At 39.7% G+C, this 21999-nt stretch overlaps 1 protein-coding gene across 3 annotated transcripts in view; it reads right to left on the bottom strand.

Annotated features, from left to right (window-relative positions):
* Positions 1 to 1476: 1476 nt before the first annotated feature.
* Positions 1477 to 21999, bottom strand: part of LOC105490532 (ATPase phospholipid transporting 8B4 (putative)) — a 276940-nt gene continuing 256417 nt past the window's right edge. For all 3 annotated transcript variants that reach the window (XM_024795544.2, XM_011756284.2, XM_011756282.2), the window contains one exon: positions 1477 to 21584. In XM_024795544.2, the coding sequence (XP_024651312.2) occupies positions 21303 to 21584 (282 nt within the window). In that variant the 3' untranslated portion in view covers positions 1477 to 21302. The remainder of the gene's footprint in view (positions 21585 to 21999) is intronic.

The following is a 21999-nucleotide window of genomic DNA, read 5'->3' as shown; positions in this document are numbered from 1 at the left end:
TCAGAAACAAAAAATTGTTAGCATCAGGGACATGCACACAGCCAAGCAGAGCAAACATCCCCTGACATGTTGCGATTTGGAAGAAAGAAAAGCAGTTATACAACCTCTAATCATGCCCATCCCTGTTAAACTTTGGGGACAAGACCTATTAGCCCAATGGGGGGTCACTCTGCAGAGCCCTTTTTAATAATGGCCACTGTTGTAATTCCTCCCCTACCCCTGATGTGGCTCTCTCAAGATCCAATTTGGGTAGAACAGTGACCTTTAAAGGGAGAGAAATTACAAAGGGTCCATGAATTAGTTGAGGAACATTTAACAGCTGTCCATATAGAGCCATCAAACAGCCCTTGGAATTAGTCCATTTTTGTCATTCCCCAAAAGTCTGGTAAATGGAGACTTTTGCATGACTTATGTGCTATCAATGCTAATTTGCAACCTATGGAGCCTCTTCAACAAGGGCTCCCTTTCCCCATGGCGATTCCTCGAGATTAACCTATAGTCATTATTGACTTAAAAGACTGTCTTTATACTATTCCCCTTGCAAAACAGGACAGAGAAAAATTTCTGTTTACAATACCAGCTATCAATAATGAAAGGTCAGTATGCCAATTTCATTGGAAACTACTTCCTCAAGGAATGCTGAACAGTCCTACCATGTGTCAGTATCATGTAAATCAGGCTTTGCTCCCCAGTAGAAAATAATTTCATAATTGCAAGATTATTCATTCTAAGCATGATATGTTACTGGCATCTCCAACAGAGCCAATACTTGTAAGTTTATATGCCTCTGTCAAAAAGAATACACAATTAAGAGGTTTAATCATAGCACCTGAAAAAGTACAGATGTCCTCTCCTTAAAAATATCCTGGATAGATACTAACTTCCCAGTCAGTAAGACCCCAGAAGGTTAAATTAAATCCTAACAACTTACACACCTTAAATGAATATCAAAAATGACTAGGTAATATTAACTGGCTTTGTCCCACCTTAGGCATAACTAGTGATAAGTTACAAACCTGATTTCTATCCTAAAAGGCAATGCAGACCTAGACTCCCCCAGGTATTTAACCCCCACGCACAAAGGGAAATTGAGGAAATAGAGCAAGCTATTTGTCAGAGGCAACCAGATAGCATAGACCCACGATATTCAGTCCAATTATTTGTTTTTCCTACCAAACATTCCTCAACAAGATTAATGGGACAGATGGCCCCAGGACTGCCCTTTCTAGAATGGGTTTTTGCTCACCTATCAGGACTAAAACACTATCTCCCTCTATCCAGCTAGTTAGTAAACTTAACTATACCGGCTGCAGACGATGCAATCAATTGCTAGGTTATGACCCTGATGTCATAAAAATGCCCTTGAGTAAAAAACAATTCAAAGCAGTTTTGCCCTTATCTCTAGACCTGCAGATAGCACTCTCTGATTATGCAGGCCATATAGAAGATGCCCTTCCTGCTGACAAACTACTTCAGTTCTTTTTTTTTTTTTTTTTTTTTTTGAGACGGAGTCTTGCTCTGTAGCCCGGGCTGGAGTGCAGTGGCCGGATCTCAGCTCACTGCAAGCTCCGCCTCCCGGGTTTAGGCCATTCTCCTGCCTCAGCCTCCGGAGTAGCTGGGACTACAGGCGCCCGCCACCTCGCCCAGCTAGTTTTTTGTATTTTTAGTAGAGACGGGGTTTCACGGTGTTAGCCAGGATGGTCTCGATCTCCTGACCTCGTGATCCGCCCGTCTCGGCCTCCCAAAGTGCTGGGATTACAGGCTTGAGCCACCGCGCCCGGCCCCACTACTTCAGTTCTTATCTTGTACTGCTGTAGTTATACCTACAAAAGTAGTTCACTCCCCCATACCTAATGCTTTAATGTTTTTTACTGATGGCTCTGGGAAAAATGGAAAAGCGGTTATCTGATGGGAACCACATAACTCCCTCACTCGATCTGGATTTACTAGCACTCAGAGAGCTGAGGTTGGAGCCCTAATATTGGCCCTAGAAACCTTTTCCACTCAGCCTATCAATATTGTTAGTGACTCTGCTTACTCCATTTATTTATTGCAGAACCTTGAGACAGCCCTCATTAAGTCCACTCTTGAACCCATCCTGTGTGCACATTTTCTTTTACTTCAGCAATTGCTAGAACAATGTACACATCCTATTTTTATTACACACATTCGGACCCACACCTCACTACCCAGGCCACCGGCTTATGACAATAATCAAGCAGACCTGCAGATTATGACATCATTGCTTGACCAAGCCACCCAATCACATCAATTTTTCGACCAAAATTGGAGAAATTTATCTAAACAATTTCAAGTTACCCAAAGACTAGCTAAACAAATTATTTTATAATGCCCAGATTGCCAGCTTACAGTCACATCCCCTCCTTCAACAGGTGTTAACCCTAGAGGACTAGAATCTAATCAGTTATGGCAAACAGATATTACACACATCCCTGAATTTGGAAAACTAAGATATATACATGTATCTGTTGATACCAATTCCCACTTAATCAGGACTCATGCTCTTCCTGGAAAGTCTGCCTGATATATCATTAAACATCTTCTCTTAATTTTTGCATTTATGGAGTGGCCCACAAAAATTAAAACTGATAACGGTCCGGCTTATATCAGCTCACAATTTCAACAATTTTGTCACACGTGGAACATCCAACATTCCACAGGCATCCCTTATAACCCCTAAGACAGGTCATAGTAGAATGTGTCCACTCCACCCTTAAAAATATGCTCAAAAAACAGAAAAGGGGGAATATGAGTAAGGACCCTGCAACACCATTGGCAAAAGCCTTATTTACCCTTAAATTTTTAAATGTAGATGATAAATTTCAATCAGCCATAGAAAAGCATTTTGCAAAATGCCCTCAAAACATAAAACCTGTGGTTTTATGGAAAGATGTAAATAGTAATGTATGGTGTGGTCCAAATGATTTGCTAACATGGGGAAGAGGATATGCTTGTGTTCACACCCCCTCAAGCCCTCTTTGGATTCCAGAATGATGCATCAAACCATACCATGGCATGACTAGGACCCAATCCAGTACCAGAAATGAAGGAAATGACCCTGCCGGACCCACAGCCCCAGTCGATGCAGCTTCCTCGGATGACAGGCCCCGGACATTACCTGGGGAATGCTGAAGAAGATAACTCAGGAGGCTGAGCAAATCCTGCTCCAGACACAGACACCATTCACTCCAGATAATGTATTCCTTGCTATGCTTTCTGTTGTACATTGCAAGTCTCATAGGGTAATAACCTTTCTTATTCTCTCACTCTGCCTGCAACCCACACCTGCTGCACTCTATTGGGCTCATCTCTTAGAGCCGTCTTTCTTCCACCCTGTTACCTAGGCAGACACTCCCTTCCCAGCCTCTAATAACATAACTATTTGGCTGGGAGGGATTGAGTTGCCCCCGGTAGTGTCCCTCATTAATGGCACACATTGGACTAAGGTGCCAGGTAACACTACATATCACTCCACAATCCTCCCACTGTGTGTAAGTTATAAAAGTTCTAACCCTTACTGTGTACCTGCCCAAACACAATTATGGCTACATTATGGTAAAGGAAATGCCTTAACATTCTTGGTTGCAGGTAGTCTCAAACCAGGCAATGCAACCAATACCACTTTCCCCAACATTCCTCCCTGTGCTAAAGAACAAAGCTGGGAAAGTAATGGATTCCACTTTGGCTGGGAGGTCTGTCACGGGGGACAAGCCTGTAGCCTCCAGTTAGGCAATTATAACATCTTAGCCTGGAGCCCCCACAGCCATTTGTCTGCATCAATCATGGCATCAATCACAGTTTCATAGGCACATCCCATTCCCCTATGATTTGGGCTGATGGGGGGATGGGATATCCCAGACCCCAAGTAGACTCCATGCCACCCCAAGACACTTTATGGCACCTGGGACATCTTAGCACCCCCTTAACACCTGGCATGGGATACATCATAATTCCAGTAACAATTATACTATGACCTTTTTTCATAATCACACAGATCAGTGCCTAATTTGCACTACGCATCCATATGTTTTCCTTATGGGAACCAATATTTCCATTATACCCCAAAACTCCAAGTTTGTGACCCAAGTGCAGGGACAGGTTTGGTTCGCATCATGTATCACTAATTACAATATATCTAACTTAAATATTACTAGTGTCATGGTATTAAGGAGACAATTTGAGGCATTCCTACCAGTCAATTTGACATGCGACTGGCAAGGTTCCTCTGCTCTTGCCACCTTAGAACGTGCCCTGTCCCAGGTCAGACACAAAAAATTCATAGGTACACTTATAGCCTTTATAGTCTCAACCATAGTCATCCTAGCCACTGCTAGTGTTGCTGTTGTATCTATTACTGAATCAGTACAAACAGCTACCTTTGTGGACAACTTGGCCAGAAATATGACTAATGAACTTCTCTTACAGCAGGGTATAGATCACAAGATTCTTGCATGTCTGCAAGCCCTTGAGGCTACCTTGGAATATATAGTGGAATGACAAGATGCACAGGCATTCCAATAGCAATAGAACTGTGACTGGGAGCATAAGCATATCTGTGTCACCTCTCTACCTTGGAATCAATCAATACGTAGTTGGGATGAAGTGAAACAACACCTCTGGGGACCCTTACATGATAATTTAACAGCAGACATAAAGCAACTTAAAACTAAGATTCAAGAATCCCTAAATGCCATAGATCTACATGCCCAACAAACAGCCATATGGAAGGATGTACAAGAACATCTCTCCTGGATAGACCCCCACTCCTGGCAGTCACTCCTTCATTGGAAAAGGATATTTTTCATTATGCTCATGTTTATCTCGTGTTATTTACTAATTCTAGGATGTAAAGCTGGAAAACAAGCTGTGACCGCTACACCTGACAAACCTATTGCTGCACACATCTGTACTCTTCAACCAACAAAACCTGATGCAAAAATACAGAAAAGGGGGAGATGTAGGAGATCGGTCACGGTGGTGGGAGAAGCTATAAGGAAAGATGCAAACCTTCTTGAAAGGTCGGAAGGTCTTGCAAAAGCTTCGGGAGAGAATAAAGTTGAAGGCAGCTAATTCTCCTACTCTGAGGCTAAGGGTGAGGACTAGGTAACAAGGGAGTGTAAAGAAATCTATTTAGATAAGCTTATTTACTTATGTCATCCAGAGACCGACCTTTGATCATCCACGTGCAAGACTGCTCCCTGCAAGGGGGGACGACAATGTTAATTACCCACAGATTGTGTTGGCTCCAGGCTTTTGATATTATACCAGTACTGAAAAAATACAAGCAGTTCTGGCTTATCGGGGCTGCTGACTCTTCAGCCACCTAGTGCCAGGCAGTCCTCTAGCTGCTCTTTCATGGGATACCTGTGTCTGAGTACTCCTTTCATCTGTTGCTCAGCCAGGGTCTGCAGGACAGACCTGGCAATGTTGAGTTGAAGCTCAGTTGAGGTCTAATAGGAAATACTGTTTACAAATCACCAGAAGGGCAGCATCGTAGAGGCCTGTTTTCTACAGGATTCTAAGGATGCTGATTTTCTTCTGGCAAGATGCATTTTTCTGAGAATGGCTATTGCCACCACACACTCACAGGCCAAGGGCCCCTCCTCAAAAATCTGACAAATATGGGACAACCCAGCCTAGGTTGAAGAGATGAAGAGCGAGCTTGAGGACCAGGCACAAGAGCTCTGTCTGCTCCACCTCCTGGCTCTAGGTCAGACAGAGAAGCTGGGGTGCCAAAAGAAATTCCTCACATGTTTGCTACCTTCCAATGTTCTGTCCCCTCTGTTGTTTATTGAGTGAAAAGGACAGCTGGCTTATAAGGAACATCAGATAGCCTACTTCAAGTCCACAGTGATTTTCAGGACTGGGCATTTGCTGTTACTTTACAGGTCTGGCCAATGCCTGGTGTATGAGAGAGGCATTCATGACCAACGTGAGAAGGTACTGCTTGCTTACATTTTTTGCCTCTAGTGCAAGTACATTCACCTTGATTCCTCTCCAGGCATGTGGTTTGATTTACTTTGGCCAGAAGTAGCAACTGAGGCCCAATCTGCACTGTGCCCACAGGAAACTTCACAAAGGTTTACATATGGAAAGCATTTAGGGCCATGTCTGCCTTGGCTGTGGGAACAGGTGGGGCTAGGCTGGCATCTCTGCTCTCAATTGCCAGACTGTAGAGAGAGGCCTTTGTCTTCTTCCACAAGGTGTTTCCAATAAGGGGGGCATATTTCCTTCATTAGAAATAAACACAGATTGACAATATCATAGCGTTTCTTGGGAAAAGAAGAAAACAGTCTTCAAATGTCTTCTGTAAGCTCCTCTGATGTGCATCTAGGTGGGGCTGGCATGGGGAGGAGAGAAGTGTATTATGAGGAAAGCAAGAAAAGCACCCACACCATTCTATCACTGGATTTGACTTCCCAAACTAAAGAGGGTAGGATAACATCTGCTTAGCTACATCATAGGCCATCAAGGCTTGAAGAGACATAGGCTGCAACCTCCCTATAATGCCGATGAGGACACAGAGCCCAGGGAGGCTGAAGAATCTGACAAGTTTACACAGCAGTCAGGGCAGAGCTGAAGCTAGAACCTGCAACTCCTAATTTCAGTCCAGTGTATTTTCTGAAGTACTCCATTTCATCCCACTACACCATCTCAACAACTGAACAAATCTGTTCATGTGTGGTTGGTGCTATAAGGCAATGGTTTTCAACCTACAGTCATGTTGTGAACCTCTGGGATATTTGAAAAATTACCAACACTTGGGCCTCATACCCTGAGATTTCAATTTCATAGGTTTAGTGTGAGGCCCAGCTTAGACATTCTTAAGAACTCTCCACTTGATAGTCACAGAGTTGAGAGCCATTACTTTAAGGAATATATATGGGAAATACTGGCACTTTCCTCTCCATTTTGCTGTGAACTTCACACTGCTCTAAAGAGATAATGTCTTGCCTGGGTGTGGTGGCTCACACCTGTAATCCCAGCACTTTGGGAGGCTGAGGTGGGTGGATCACAAGGTCACAAGTTCAAGACCAGCCTGGCCAACATAGTGAAACCCTGTCTCTACTAAAAATACAAAAAATTAGCTGGGTGTGGTGGTAGGTGCCTGTAATCCCAGCTACTCAGGAGGCTGAGGCAGAAGAATCACTTGATCCCGGGAGGCAGAGGTTGCAGCGAGCCAAGATTGCACCACTGCACTCCAGCCCAGGTGACAGTGTGAGACTTCATTAAAAAAAAAAAAAAAAAAGATAAAGTCTTAAGAAATAAAATAGGAATATAAAGATGCAAATGAAAATGACGTGTTTCTAGGATCTCATGAGGAGGCAAACAAATACATAAATAACTTCCAAGCTAGGTGCTATAGAAGGTCCAAGAAGAATGTGTGATCCTGACTGAACTATGCTGTCTAAGGCCAGAGGACTAATTTGGGTAAACTCTACTCTTTGTTCCATCGAGGCAAAGCTTACTTACCTTCCAGGCCTATCTCAAATCACACCTCTTCTATGGACCTTTTTAACAAGACTCCAAAAACAGCTGGCATGCCTCTTCTCTAAACTCATACACTACCCACAGGCCATAGGCAAACAATTTAGCACCAATTTATATATTATTTTCATGTTACACTACGGTAATAGTGAAATGAAAGCTTCTACTTGTTCAGTGCATACCGTGTGCCAGCCACACTTTACATTTTCTACACAGCACCACCAATGCTCCCAGGAGCTCTATGATGCTGGTATTAATATACCCATTATACAGATTAGGAAACTGAAACTCAGAGATGTCAAGTGCCTTGCCCCAAACCAGACAGCTGGTAAAGACATGAATTCAGGTTTGCATGTCTCTAGAGTTCCTTTCAACATGTCATTTTGTATCAAGTACAAATAATACTTATTATAGCATGTACTCCTGACATATTATTTTGAAAACTGTTAACTTCTTTGCTGTTCATTCACTTGTTTAATTCTTACTACAACCCCACTATCAATTCTATTTGTGAGGGAATTAAGTCTAGAAAAATTAGATAAAATGCTCAAGATTCCATAGCCTGGCCAGAAACCCAGGTGTTCTATTCCAAGTGCAGGGCCATGTCACTGCCCACATATGCCATGTTTCGGGCTCTGTTCCATGCTAATGTAAAGTCCCCCCAGAGAAAGCCTGTGTTTGATGCTGCTTTTGTACTTTCCACTGATGCCAGATATGCAGCCTGTTGCTTCATTAATTGATTTGCCAAGAAGTAGCAAGAATGTCCCCATGACATGGCCAGACCCTAAGGACTTGAAGAACGAAACCATAACAATTCTTTGGGGGCTGAAAATAACTGCTGAGAAGACATAACTGTGGGTTCTTTTTAGTGCCATGACTAAGTTATATTCTAGAAAAAAACAAACAAACAAAAATCCAACCTTTCAGTCACCATTTTTGAAGGAATGATTCTCAACTATCTCTATCAACTAACAGAAGCAAACAGCAAAAGTGAAAGAAGTGACCTGCCCACGACCAAAGGATGGATCGGTGGAAGAGAGAAAGTCAACTTCCTTTCTCCTTCTCCCCCAAAAGTTTCCAGTTTAAATCCGCAAAATCTCCAATCTCAATCCCAGTTATCTGTCTATGACACAGCAATGTCCCTTTAATCATATCCCATCTCATTTCATAAAGGATTCAAAGTAGCTTGCAATGTGAAAAAAAAAAGTAATGATAAAATATAAACAAGTAAAGACTACCAAGGCTGAGGAAAACGTAAATATAAAAAGTGAAGTCCAAGGAACAATGCCTTATTAGAAAGGAAACTGTCTAAAGCACAAAAGACTGCACTGCATTTAAAATAGATCTTCCATGCATGAGGTTTAGTTGATGAGGTATTTTTAGGGGCTCAGTCGCTACTGTGGGTTTTACTCCATGCCAGATATTGACCCAGAAGAATAATTAAAGCAATGAAACTATAGAATTTATCTCCAGGATGTGGTCAGCACACAATATTCATGCCTCCTTGGTTAAAAAGGAGATGTGTTTTCCAAGTCTAATGTTGCCAAAAAGACCACGTCATTGCTTTCTGCGGAATGGAACTCATATTTCAACAATAAGTCTGAATCATGACCATTTATTTATTCAACAAATACTGTGACAATAAATTACCTGCCAGGAACTGTGCAATGCATTGCTAATTCAAAGACAAGACACAGACCCTCTCTTATAGGACTTCTCTCTCGGGAGGAGCAGAGAGGCTTGTAAATATACAATATGTAAAAACATAACACGTATGATTGGAGAGGAATGCATAAGGAGTTGTTAAAGCAGGGATAGTGACAACCACGTCACTGAGGTTAGCAAGCACATCTTAGCTTCTAATCTAACATCTTAACTTGTAACACATCTAGTTATAAGGATGCAGAGCTTCTGGGTTGGCAGGGGTGGGAGTGGGCATTCTTAATTGAGTGGAACTGATAAAATCATAGAAGATTTTGTGACTTGCTAAACATCTCTGTATTTCTGATTTGATACTGTGGAGAAGTAAGGCAGACAAATGCAGCAGCACCATCTCAAAAAGTGGCGGCCAGCAGGAATAGGACAGACGAGTATGAAGAAATGCTGTAGCAAGTATTTTGTCATATCCAGGTTAGTGAGACGAATTTCTTGGCAGTATAGGCATATTGTTCTTGGCAATTCTCTATATGGTAAAGGGAACTTCAGGATCCAAATCAACTTTCTGGCTGACTGTGCATCCATTCAAACCACCTATGATCACATTTAAAACACAAATCTAGCATCTCAAGAGAGATTTAAAATGGAAGGTCTGTTTGCCAGTGATCTGCACCAAAAACTGGAAGCCAGCAATCAAAGGTGAACAAGTGTTTCAAACTTTCAGGCCTCTGATGCCTGACTCAAAAATCTGAAGCATCCCCTTCTTGCTGAGCCAGCTAAAGAATACTTTGGCCATCATACAAAAATATAGTATTAATATACCATATTCACAGTATAGTTATATATTATATATAATACATTCAGATTATATATATGTGTATAAATAGATATTTATATTTATATAGTATAGTATGAATGCTGAATAATTTATAAAATTATTATAAGCAAAAGGTAACTTGCTTAGTAGAATTTACAGTGATTGATTCCAGCATATGAATCTGAAGACGTTCCAAAGTAGAGGTCCGTGGAAAATGGACACTTGCCTAGTGTTAGCTCAAGTCAGGTTCTGACTTTCTCCTGTGGAAACAAAAGCAGATAAGGTAACTTTCAAAGAAAATTCTTTTTTTCCTTAAACTGACTCATAGCTTAGAAGTTGAGAAAATAAAGAAACAGCTAAGAAATAGTGAAGGGTGTTGAATGTCTAAGGGAATTAGAAAAAAAGAAGAGCCTTAATAGGAAGTGTGCACATTTGTGAGCAAAAACTAAGCTACCAGAAACTATGAAGAATGAATCCAGAAGTCTTAGCTAGAGTAATCATGCAAGATAAAGAGATAAAAGGCATCTGAATAGGAAAAGAAGAAGTAAAATGATCTCTCTTTGCTGATGATATGATTCCATACACAGAATATCCTAAAGACTCAGCCAAAAGGCTCCTGGAACTGATAAACAACTTCAGTATACTTTTAGGATACAAATCAACACACAAAAATCAGGAGCATTTCTATACACCAAAAATGTTCAAGCCTTGAGAATCAAGTCAAGAACATAATCCCATTTACAATAGCCCCCCAAAATAAAATATCTAGGAATACATCTAACCAAGGAGGTAAAAGATCTTTACAAGGAAAACTGCAAACACTGCTGAGAGAAATCATAGACAACACAAACAAATGGAAAAACATTCCATGCTCATGGATTAGAAGAATCAATTTCATTAAAAAGGCCATACTGCCCAAAGCAATCTACAGATTCAATACTATTTCTATCACGGTATCCATGTCATTTTTCACAGAACTGGAAAAAAAACTATTCTAAAATTCGTATGGAACCAAAGAACAACCTAGATAGCCAAAGCAATCCTAAGCAACATGAACAAAGCCAGAGGTATCATGTTATGTTACTTTAAACTATACTATACGGCTACAGTAATCAAAACAGCATGGTTCTGCTACAGAAACAGACACATGAACCAATGGAAGAGAATAGAGAACCCAGAAATAAAGCTACACACTTGTAGCCACACGGTATTTGACAAAGTCAACAAAAATATGCAATGGGAAAAGGGCCCCCTATTCAATCAACAGTGCTGAGACAGAAGCTTTTGCTGTGCAGAAGCTCTCTAGTTTAATTAGGTCCACTTGTCAATTTTTATTTTTAATTTTTGTTTATGGTGTATTTAATTTTTGTTTATATGGCTAGCCATATGCAGAAGAATAAAACTGGACCCCTACCTTTCACCATAAACAAAAATTAACTCCAGATTGATTAAGGATTTAAAAGTAAAACCTCAAACTATAAGCCTAGAAAACACCATTCTGGACATTGGCCTTGGGAAAGAATTCACAACTAGGACCTCAAAAGCAATTGCAATAAAACCAAAATTGACAAGTGTGACCTAGTTAAACTAAAGAGTTTCTGCACAGCAAAAGAAACTATCAACAGAGTAAACAGCCTACAGAATGGGAGAAAATATTTGCCAACTATGCACCTGACGAAGGTCTAATATTCAGAATCTATAAGGAGCTTAACCAACAGAACAAGCAAAAAACAAATAACTTCTTTAAAAAGTAGGCAAAAGACACTAACAGACACTTCTCAAAAGAAGACAGACAAGTGACCAACAAACATGAAAAGATTCTCATCAGTAATTACAAGAGAAATGCAAATCAAAACCACAATGAGATACCATCACACACCAGTCAGAACGGCTATTATTAAAAAGTCAAAAAACAACAAATGCTGGCAGGGCTGTGGAGAAAAGGGAAGACTTGTACACTGTTGGTGGGAACGTAAATTAGTTCAGCCACTGTGGACGCACTTTGGAGGTTTCTCAAATAGCTTAAATCTGAACTATCTTTCAACTCAGCAACCCCATTATTGAGTATATACACAAAATAAAATAAATCATTCTACAAAAAAGATACATGCACTTGTATGTTTATCACAGCACTATTCACAATAGCAAAGACATGGAATCAACCTATATATTCCATAGTATATATATACCACATTTTCTTCATCTACAGCCAATCAAGGGTGGAGTAGATGAAGAAAATGTGGTATATATATACTATGGAATACTACATAGCCATAAAAAAGAAGAAAATCATGTCCTTTGCAGCAACATGGATACAGGTGGAGGCCATTATCCTAAGCAAATTAATGCAGGAACAGAAAACCAAATTCTTCATGTTCTCCTTTATATGTGGGAGCTAGACACTGGTTACTCATGGACATAAAAATGACCAAAAATAGACACTGAGGATTACTAGGGGAAGGGAGCAAGTGTTGAAAAACTAACTATTGGGTACTATGCTCACTTCCCGGGTGACAGGATCATGCATATCCCAAACCTCAGTATTGCACAATATACCCATGTAACTCACCTGCACATCTACCCCCGGAATCTAAAATAAAAGTTGAAATTAAAAAAAGAAAAAAAAAAAAAAAAAAGACCGAATCTATGACCTAAGTGTCAACTAGAGATAGCATTGGGTTAAGAGCACAGGGGCCTGGTGGGGGGTGTTTGGATCATGGAGATGGATCTCTTATGAATGGCTTGAGCCATCCCCTTGGTGATAAATTCATAGGAGATCTGGTTGTTCAAAGTGTGTGGCATCTTCCCCTCTCCCTTTTCCTTACTCCTGCTTTCACTATGTGATGCGCCTGCTCCCCCTTCACTTCTGCCATGATTGGAAACTTCCGAAGGCCTCCCCAGAAGCAGATGCTGACATGCTTCCTGTACAGCCTGCAGAACCATAGGCCAATTAAATATATTTTCTTATAAATGACCCAGTCTCAGGTATTTCTTTATAGGAGTGCAAGAATGGCTTAATACAGTCTCTAATATGTGTCATTATTTTCAGGACCCCTATGTTGCCACTGTTGACATCTGGGTTTCCATATCACAACACAGTCACCCTTCCCACTCTGCCAGCCAGAGGGTAAGCTACTGGGGACAGAAGCTGATATGGTTTGGCTCTGTGTCCCCACCCAAATCTCATGTTGGATTGTAATTCCCAGTGTTGGGGAAGGGACCTGGTGGGAGGTGACTGGATTGTGGGGATAGATTTCCTCCATGTCATTCTCATGATAGTGAGTGAGTTCTCACAAGATCTGATGGTTTAAAAGTGGACACTTCCCCCTTCACTTGCTCTCTCTCTCCTGCCACCATGTGAAAAAGGGGGTTGTTTCCCCTTTGCCTTCTGCCATGTTTGTAAGTTTCCTGAGACCTCCCAGTGATGCTTCCTGTACAGCCTGTGGAACTGTGAATTAATCAAACCTCTTTTCTTCATAAATTACCCAGTCTCAGGTAGTTCTTTACGCAGTGTGAGAATGGACTAATACAGAAGCCATTGCTTTGAAGGCCTTGGTACTTACTGATCATACCCAGGCATCCAGATGTCCAACCACCTGCCATCTCTTAGGGTACTGGGGATGGGGTTTGGGGGGCAAGTGGAATTAGGGTCTCTGCTGTTCAGTATAATGTACCACGCTTCATCCCCCAGGTCTGCAAAAATTCAGATCTTTCTAGCATTCAATCACTGAGGCTTCTCTTTAATACCCAGATTCCTTCTTGTGTCCAAGTATGCAGCTCTATCTAGCCTCCGTAAGCCAACATTTTCCAAAAAAGACCTGTTTAATCTCCCTGGGGCAAGTGAAATGCAGCCCTCTGGGGTACAAACCTGTGGTTGCTTTTCTGGTAAAAACAGCTTGTATTTATTCATCTTTTTCCATGAGCCAGGCATATGGCAGTGTTTTGCAACAAACATCTCATGTGATCATCACAGGAGCCATCCCTGATAGGGAAGATTACTATTCCTGTCTGATAGCTGAGCTCAGGCTGAACCCCAGAGCCCAGACTCGAAATCACCACATTGCACTGCCTTGCTCTATAAAATAAGTTAATCAATCAATTAGTAACTTTCTGATTCTTTTTTGTGAGGATGCTGCAGCAAAATATAAGATACAAGTAAACTAATCAGATTAACTTGCCAGAATGATACCAATTAAATCCCAGGAACACCATAGGCTGGGTTCTAAGAAGGAAGTGATGCTCTCTCAACATTCGGCAAGCCCCATGAGGTCCTAGGGAGCTGTCCCAGACATTATTTATCCTCTCTGTGGGCTTCTCAGAGAACGCATCTGCCCAGGCTAAATGTGACAGCATCCTCATTGTCTTGCCATTATGAATGCTCTGTGAAGAGGCCCTCTGAAACATCTCCCTGAGAGAGTACCCCTTGTTCCCGCCTCTCCAGGCTCTGCTTTCCCTTGGCCTGCAAAAAGAGCTCATTGTGTTCCCTTTTCTTTTCCTATAAAAATAAAAATACGTATTCCCCATCCCCTAGTAAATACTGAAACTATTATTCCCTTCTTTAAAAAGTAGTTTCCATGCAGTACATTTCCTGTCTCAGCTCTAGAAGACTATGCACCCAAGCACCAAACTTCCAACCAGAGACAGAGACGTCCTCTGATAATGAAAATCTTTGCTTCCTCTGTCTGTGACTTTGCACACAGTTGTTCAAAGTTGTTACATATCAAGACCAATCACATCCCTAGGACATACCTCCCAACTCTCCTGACTCTTATGTTATTGAAAACAAATAAACAAACAAAAAAACTCCTTTATGATGATATTCAACTTGAGTGGCTTTTTTTTTTCCACTTTGGTCCTGGATATAATGAAATGATACATAATATGACAAATTTTCACTGTGTATAGTAGCAATACGAACACACATGCCAATGTATCTTAACATATCTACTTGGTTACATTTTGGGTTACAATAATTAACCTTGATTCGTGTATTGGGAAGCTACAGGGACTATGTAATGCCTGCTTATAATATAGGAAAATTATGTCCATGATTCTGAGCTCCCTTCTTCAAAAGCTTCCTCCGGGGTTTCCTATGTTCTCTCTCTATCCTGAAATACATTTATTAGGTTGTGAGGTATGTTTAAGGAGTAGAAGCCAGGTGTATGCTTTCGGCATTTATTGCAACCCAAAGTTAACCCCATCACAGTTAACGAGCATCTTTGGTCTCTTGTGGAATTTGAACTAAATCTATGAGCCTTTTTCAATATCTATAATTCTATGATTTTTTTAAATTATGGGAAATTAATGAAAGATGTTTACATGAATAATGTTTGCCCTTACTGTGTTATGAATTAGTTTTTTGTAGTGTGTCTGGGTGCATGATGCAAGAGAGTAGGAAAAATGTTTCTGAAACAAAACTTGACAAATATTTGTAATGAAAGTAAATTTAAAGACTGCTATAACTGCGCTATAGAAACAATTCAAGTATTAAACAAAATACACAATCAAAACAAAAGTAGTTGCCATGAACTATGTTTTTTCATCACTTTTCAACCTCCTACAATCCAATACTTACCAGATTTCATAATTTAACATCTCTGAAATTAGAAATAAATCTTACATCCAATGGCATCTTTACAACTCTAAGTGGCAATATTCTTCTTGTTTTCCAGTGGTATATAAATTAATGGTGCATCATTTACAAGGCGGCATTTTAGATTCCATCAACTGTGGTATGTATAATGCATGGTCGAAAGATACTGAGTTAGAACCTCTCCGAGGGCAAGAAAAAGAAACTGTTTCTTATTTATCTTGTACCTTGTCCTCTCCACACTCAGTGTTCTATTAAGTGATTGATTCACTTATTAATTTTAAATTTAGTCCAGTAGAACTAAATTTGTTAGCACATTTCATCTGAGATGTCTACTAGATATAAGCTCTATGAGAACTTCCAGGAAGAAATGGAACCATAAAATAAAGTCTTGCCTGTCAATCAAAAAAATAATTCCAGTAATCTTGTCTACCCCTAAGTATTAAACTAAGCTCCCAAACTATGAACCACAATCATTTATATTATATTTGTAAAATATATATTTTTTAAAATATTTGAAAAATGTTAGTATTCAGACAAAAATCATTCACAATACCTAAACATATTTTGTCAATAATATTATGCAGTTAGAAACCATTCCTGTTGTTCAAAACACATCATCTTGTAGCTTCAGAAAACTATTAGCTACCATGCAAAACAATGCCAGGAAAACATTTTGACGTGCCCTATAGAATTTTGTAGGTTATTTGGTTTAAAAAAAATCTGTTTTTATCTAGCTTAGACCAAATAGGCACCTCGTAAAGAAAAATGTGACTTATCATGTGGTCCAAATAGGTCAGAGTGCCAACTGCCATTAGCAGTGGGACAAGACTAGTCATTGATGGCCCATGTTCATTCGTATTGGTCAGTGCCCCTGTCAAACTGATTGTTAAATAAGCTTAATATCTCCCCCAGTCACTAATCATAATCCCAAATTAATTTATTCTTTTTCAGTAGTTATTTAATGAAAGTGACATTATCTTGAGAAATTCAGTAACAGGAATTTTATTCAAAACCTTTTCTGAGGATATTTTGGGGTCAGTATTATTTCTGTCCAATCTTTGTGCATTATCTCATACTTCTATATCTCTATAGTGCCACATACTGAGCAGAGACAGAAAGGGGACAAGAAGGAAAATCATCAGCTGTCAAAGAAGCATCCTAATCATTGCTCACATTTACCTAGAAGGCGGCAGGGAGTATAGAAACATTTATGCAAGAGGCGAAACAACTAGATTTCTTCTTGATCATTACTTTATTTCCAAGTTAAGTTAACTATCATCTCTCCACGCATCCTGCTCCAGTAAGAATTTTCTGTGTAAGTCTAGGGCTGCAGTTTATTAACAATTTTAACTTGCCCTTGTTAAACCTTATGGGAATCTGAATTGAGATAGCCAGAGATATCTGGCCAATTAATCATTATTATTTCTTGAAATCTGGATGTTTATGTATGCAGCTCCAAGCTGATTTGCATTCTGTACCAATTACAGGAATAGATCTGCCAGGAAGTTTTGAAATTCGAGGACAGATAGGGTTAAGTCAGAGCCCCAAACTACAGATTAGCCCAGCAAGTCCCTCCAAATCTTTTGCAATACACATTTGGTAATACGTGGGTCATTTAGTTCTGGCTTCCAGGCAGTTCAGCTAAAGGCTTAGGCTAGAGAATTGCAAAAGCTGATGATTTCTCACCAAGGAATGAAATGTGACGCAGTAGAGCAAACTGCAGACATTTAATACCAGATGTTAATGTAAAAATTGGAAAATTGTGACCCCCACATGGTTATCTGACCCATGGCCTGCAGAATCCCATCACAAAGTCTGTAAGTCATCATTATTCCTGGATTCCTCCACTGTGCCTACTCTTTGTAGTGTAAAATAATAATTCTGAGTCATATAACTGAGATAATTAGATCATATCAATCTTGAGGCATTTTGTGCACACACTAACAGAGTAATTCAATTTCTTACCATAAAAATCAGAAGTAGAGCTTTTCTGATTAGTTGGATTTCCTAGTGACTTTTTAGAAATAGTTTGAGACATTTTTATTTCCTTTGCCTTCCACACCTACCTAACGTCACTAAATGCTGTAGGAAAGGAAGAAAGGGAGGAGATTTTTATTTGCACTGAAAGGTAAAAGAACATTTGAAACATATATTTCTGAACATTTTTACATCTGTTTACACATCTTCCCTAGATCTGCACATTTTAAATCTACACAGACACAATACAGTTTATGTAAGAATGATACACAAACTGCAAAGTGCTGTATAACTATGAAGAAAATTGTTCAAGCTCTGTTACGCCAACTTGGGTCCCAAGGGAACAGAGGCTCAAAGAATCTCCTCTAAGCCCAGATTCAAGGTAAGGAGGACTTTTAAATGATCCTCTTCTTAGCTGGACATGAGTGTCTTACCTTCACATCTGGATACTTTTGTTACTCAAAATGATGAGAGAGGAAAGGAGGGTGTGGAGATATCTTCATGAATCATTAACAAGAAACTGAGCATTCAAATGACCCAGGTAAAATGTCACCACAGGGTTTAGCAGCTCTGTGGTAAGCTGAGAGAAAAGCCAGAGATAGCAGTGCATCAGGGGCTAGTCTAGAGAAATACAAACCAGTACAAGAGCCTGAAGAGCCAGGCCCTGCCCTCAAGAGAACACCCAATTCAGTTTCTTCTCTCTCTTTCTCCCTCCCTCCCTCCCTCCCTCCCTCTCTCTCTCTCTCTCTCTCTAAGAAAGGCAATTGCAAATACACAACAGACATCACTGACAAGAGCAGCTCACAGATTGGGTAAATGAGAAAAGGTCTTGAAGACCATCCTGTCCCCATTTCTCTGTCAATGGACGAGGGCACCAAGGCCTGGAGAAGTCAGGTGGCATGCTCCAGCTCACAAAGCAGCACCATCACTGTGACAAGAAGCCAGGGCTCCTGGTCCCCATTCTGATAAGCTTTGCTTGTTCTCACACAAGATGTGAAGGAAATCTTACCATTCAAGAGTCAAATATAATCCACTTTTTTTCTTTGAGGGATTGCATTTTATTTTTCAGAGAGTCAGATTATCTCAAAAAATATATATATATATAACTGGAAAACTCTTTTCTCCCTCCCACCATCCTTTCCTCCATTACTTTTTCTTCTCTCTTGCTTTATCTGTCTTACTTTCTTCCTCCCTCTCTCTCTTTCTTTCCTTCATAGGTATATGCATCTGGAGGCAGAGGAGAGAGCCAAAGATAGCAGAGCTCAGTCAGGGAAACTCGATTTGCAATTGCCTATAACAGCTCAAAACTTGGACTGAGATTTTAAAAACACAAGATTATCAACTTAAATCTTGAATCTAGAAGAAAATAATTTTTCTTTCCAAATAATTTGATAACATTTATGTAAAATTAAAATTTTATTATTCCCCAGTGCCCCCACCATCACTACTCACCTCTCATCACTTTTCATCCTCAGGTTCAAAATAATCCCTGGCACTTGTAATTGAATGATCTCGCAATGGGTGTGTGAGTTTACTTGGATCTCATGGGGCCAAAGTAAGCGGATAATATGTTTCTCTCACAATCATCCACACTATTTGTTTATAAACAGCCTTATTTAATTTAAACTGGATTTGCAAAATTGGACCATTTCTAATCTTTCCTATCCCTTACACGTAGGTCCAATTGTTTCATTTTATTGTTGACTCTGATTCTAAGAATGAGTACATTTCCCTCAGCATGTAAAGGAGAGAAAAAAATATCCATGGACTAATGTAACAAAAATCTCCCCAATGAATTTCCCATAAAGAAGAGATAAAACATCAAGTACCAATAGTGCCAAAACATTTACTGAAAGTTTTCAAATCTTGCAAAAATATTACAAAAAGCGAGCAAACGTGGTGAAACTAATGACAAATTAGACATTGAAAACTAACATCTGGGTAAGTGTAGGCAGGCATGTAAGGGAAAGAGAACGTCCATAGGCAGTTGTTATGGTACACGACTGCATTTGACTCTTTTACACATATTATGTCACTTGATCCCATTTAGGAAAAATTATCCCAGACTTGGAAATTTAGATTTTAAAAAATAGTGGCCTATACATATCACATTAGCTCATTATCCATCAAGCTCACTCAAGTGTCACCTAACTCTCTTGGGAAATGTTACTTTGACCAAGAATTTAATAGGGACCAGATTAAGGACTCTGTAGAATTAGAAGTTGACTTGTAGAAAACCATTAAGACATGATGCTTTATTTTTGCTTTCTGGTAGAGAAATGTACCTCCACGGTTATAATTTTATTTCCCTGTAGGACACCAACCAGTTTTATATCTTACTGGCAATTTCATTTTATCAAAGCTTTCCCCACTGACTACTTAAATTCCACTTTTTTCACATTCTCTTCCAATTTCTCTGCTATACTGATGTCAAGTTAACTGGAACTTAACTCATCTGTTTATGAAATAATTATGTTTTTAATAATTTCAGAATTTGTGCTTTGACAACCATCAAACAACCACATGAGGTAGGTAGTATGTCCTCATTTGACAGAGGAAGAAACTGAGCCTCAGAGAAGGCACATTATCGTCCAGGTTTATAGAGATAAGAAGTGACAGAACTGAGGTTTTCACACAAATATGCCCAAATTACTTGACAGGAAAGACACTGATGATTCACATGGGGACTGAACATTTGAGCTGCAACATCTCCAAAAAAATCAACCTTACCCACATATGTTCACTACACATTTGAATTATAAACATGACAGCTGAGCATCAAAAGCAAATAACTTTAAATGATCTAAACCTGACTTTTAAAATAGTAATTAAAACATTATTTATTAATTTGTTTGGCTTCAATTCTGAAGCTTTAAAAATTGGAAATGTTGAAAATATTTGCCCATTGTGTGAAATTCCAATGCTTTGCTGATTCCATTAATGGTCTGGATGATGCTCAGTAAATTACTACTGAGGTTGTTAGAAAAGCCATTGAAAAGTATTTAGAATACTTAGTGGCAAGCCTCTCTGACATTTCATAAGCATGTCCTTACATGACACAGACTGAGAGCTTTTTGAATAAATTTGATTAAATTACCAGCCTATCCTGCTGCAAAGATGTTCACTCTCCTTTGTCTCTAGACTAGTAGAAAAATGAGAAATATAAACACACTTTTGTATCCTTCAGGCGTGAAAGCCATTTGTTGTCCTGGCTGAACAGACAGGTAGATATCAAGACTAAAGAGTGACACGCAACTCAGTCTGAAAGCACCATAGTACACACTTTAAATTTTAAAAGTATACCTCGGGAAAGGCTGATCTTATATATATGTGTTTATCTGTCAATACGCATGCTTTTCGGCTTGGATATATATACCTTTAAAATGCACCCTTTTATCCGCCTGAGGATCCATTCAATGTATATGCAGCTTTACAAGTTTTTCTCCATAAATAAGATTCTAAAGTTCAGGTCAATTGGTATCTAGGTTGATTTTAAAAAGAAAAAAAAATCTGTACTTGTAACAGTGTTTTGTCTACCAAATCACAAACTAGACAGTGACCCTCTGGCCTGGTTTTCCATAGCACACACTCCTGTTTAATGGGCATTGGCAGCTGTCTGCCGCAGATTTCAGTTAAGTGAGGCGATCTGCCCGCCCCACCGCTTGCCTCAAATCTCAAACTCTGGAGCCAGCAGAATTTCAGCTCCACCTGAAGTGAAAAGATAACTATGTGGTTTAAATTCATATTGACTCACAGTTTCACTGTTTTATCCTGGCCAAAGCTGCTCACTGTGTCTGTGGTTTTCTTACATAAATTTTCAATCCAGCTAGTGCTATTATAATGTGTCTTTTCCAGCCCTGATGTTGGGGGTGGATTTTTAGCTCGCATATTTTTTCCAGATGTGATAAGTTCTCCATAGCCCTCTTGGTGAGCAAAAGCATATCCAGACCTTCTTGAGCTTGACCTGCGGGTCTGAGGCCTTCGGCTACTTGGAGGCCTTGCCTTCTTCTGAGCCTTCTGCCACCGGCGGATCTGGAGACAAACAAGACCCAAAGTGAGCTGAGGCATCCAAATGATAGACTCCAGGCAGTGGCCCACTTTGTAAAGTGAAATCCTTTTTTTAAGTAAAAACAACATTGCAAAAGGAAGTTTTAAATCTAAAAACTAAAAAATTTTCCACCCAAAAGATGACACTGGGGGCACTCGTGCATTTTTATTTCTATCGAGAAACTATTAAGTAATTAAGAAATACCAGAAAAATTTCATTACTGTCTCTCATATATCTTCAATGTACACAAGCATACTTTTGCATAGAAAGATTTTCTAACATGCACCGCCCAAAGTCAGCATAATAATTTATAATTTCATTCTCCCAAAACAGCCTTTTTCCTCTCTTTCAGGGATTCTCTGGATCTAACAGTCGTCAGTAACTGGACTAGAAGAAAAT

This window comes from Macaca nemestrina, chromosome 7 (genome assembly GCF_043159975.1).
Source record: "Macaca nemestrina isolate mMacNem1 chromosome 7, mMacNem.hap1, whole genome shotgun sequence".
Lineage (NCBI taxonomy): Eukaryota > Metazoa > Chordata > Mammalia > Primates > Cercopithecidae > Macaca > Macaca nemestrina.
This window is presented reverse-complemented; position numbering and strand designations above follow the sequence as displayed.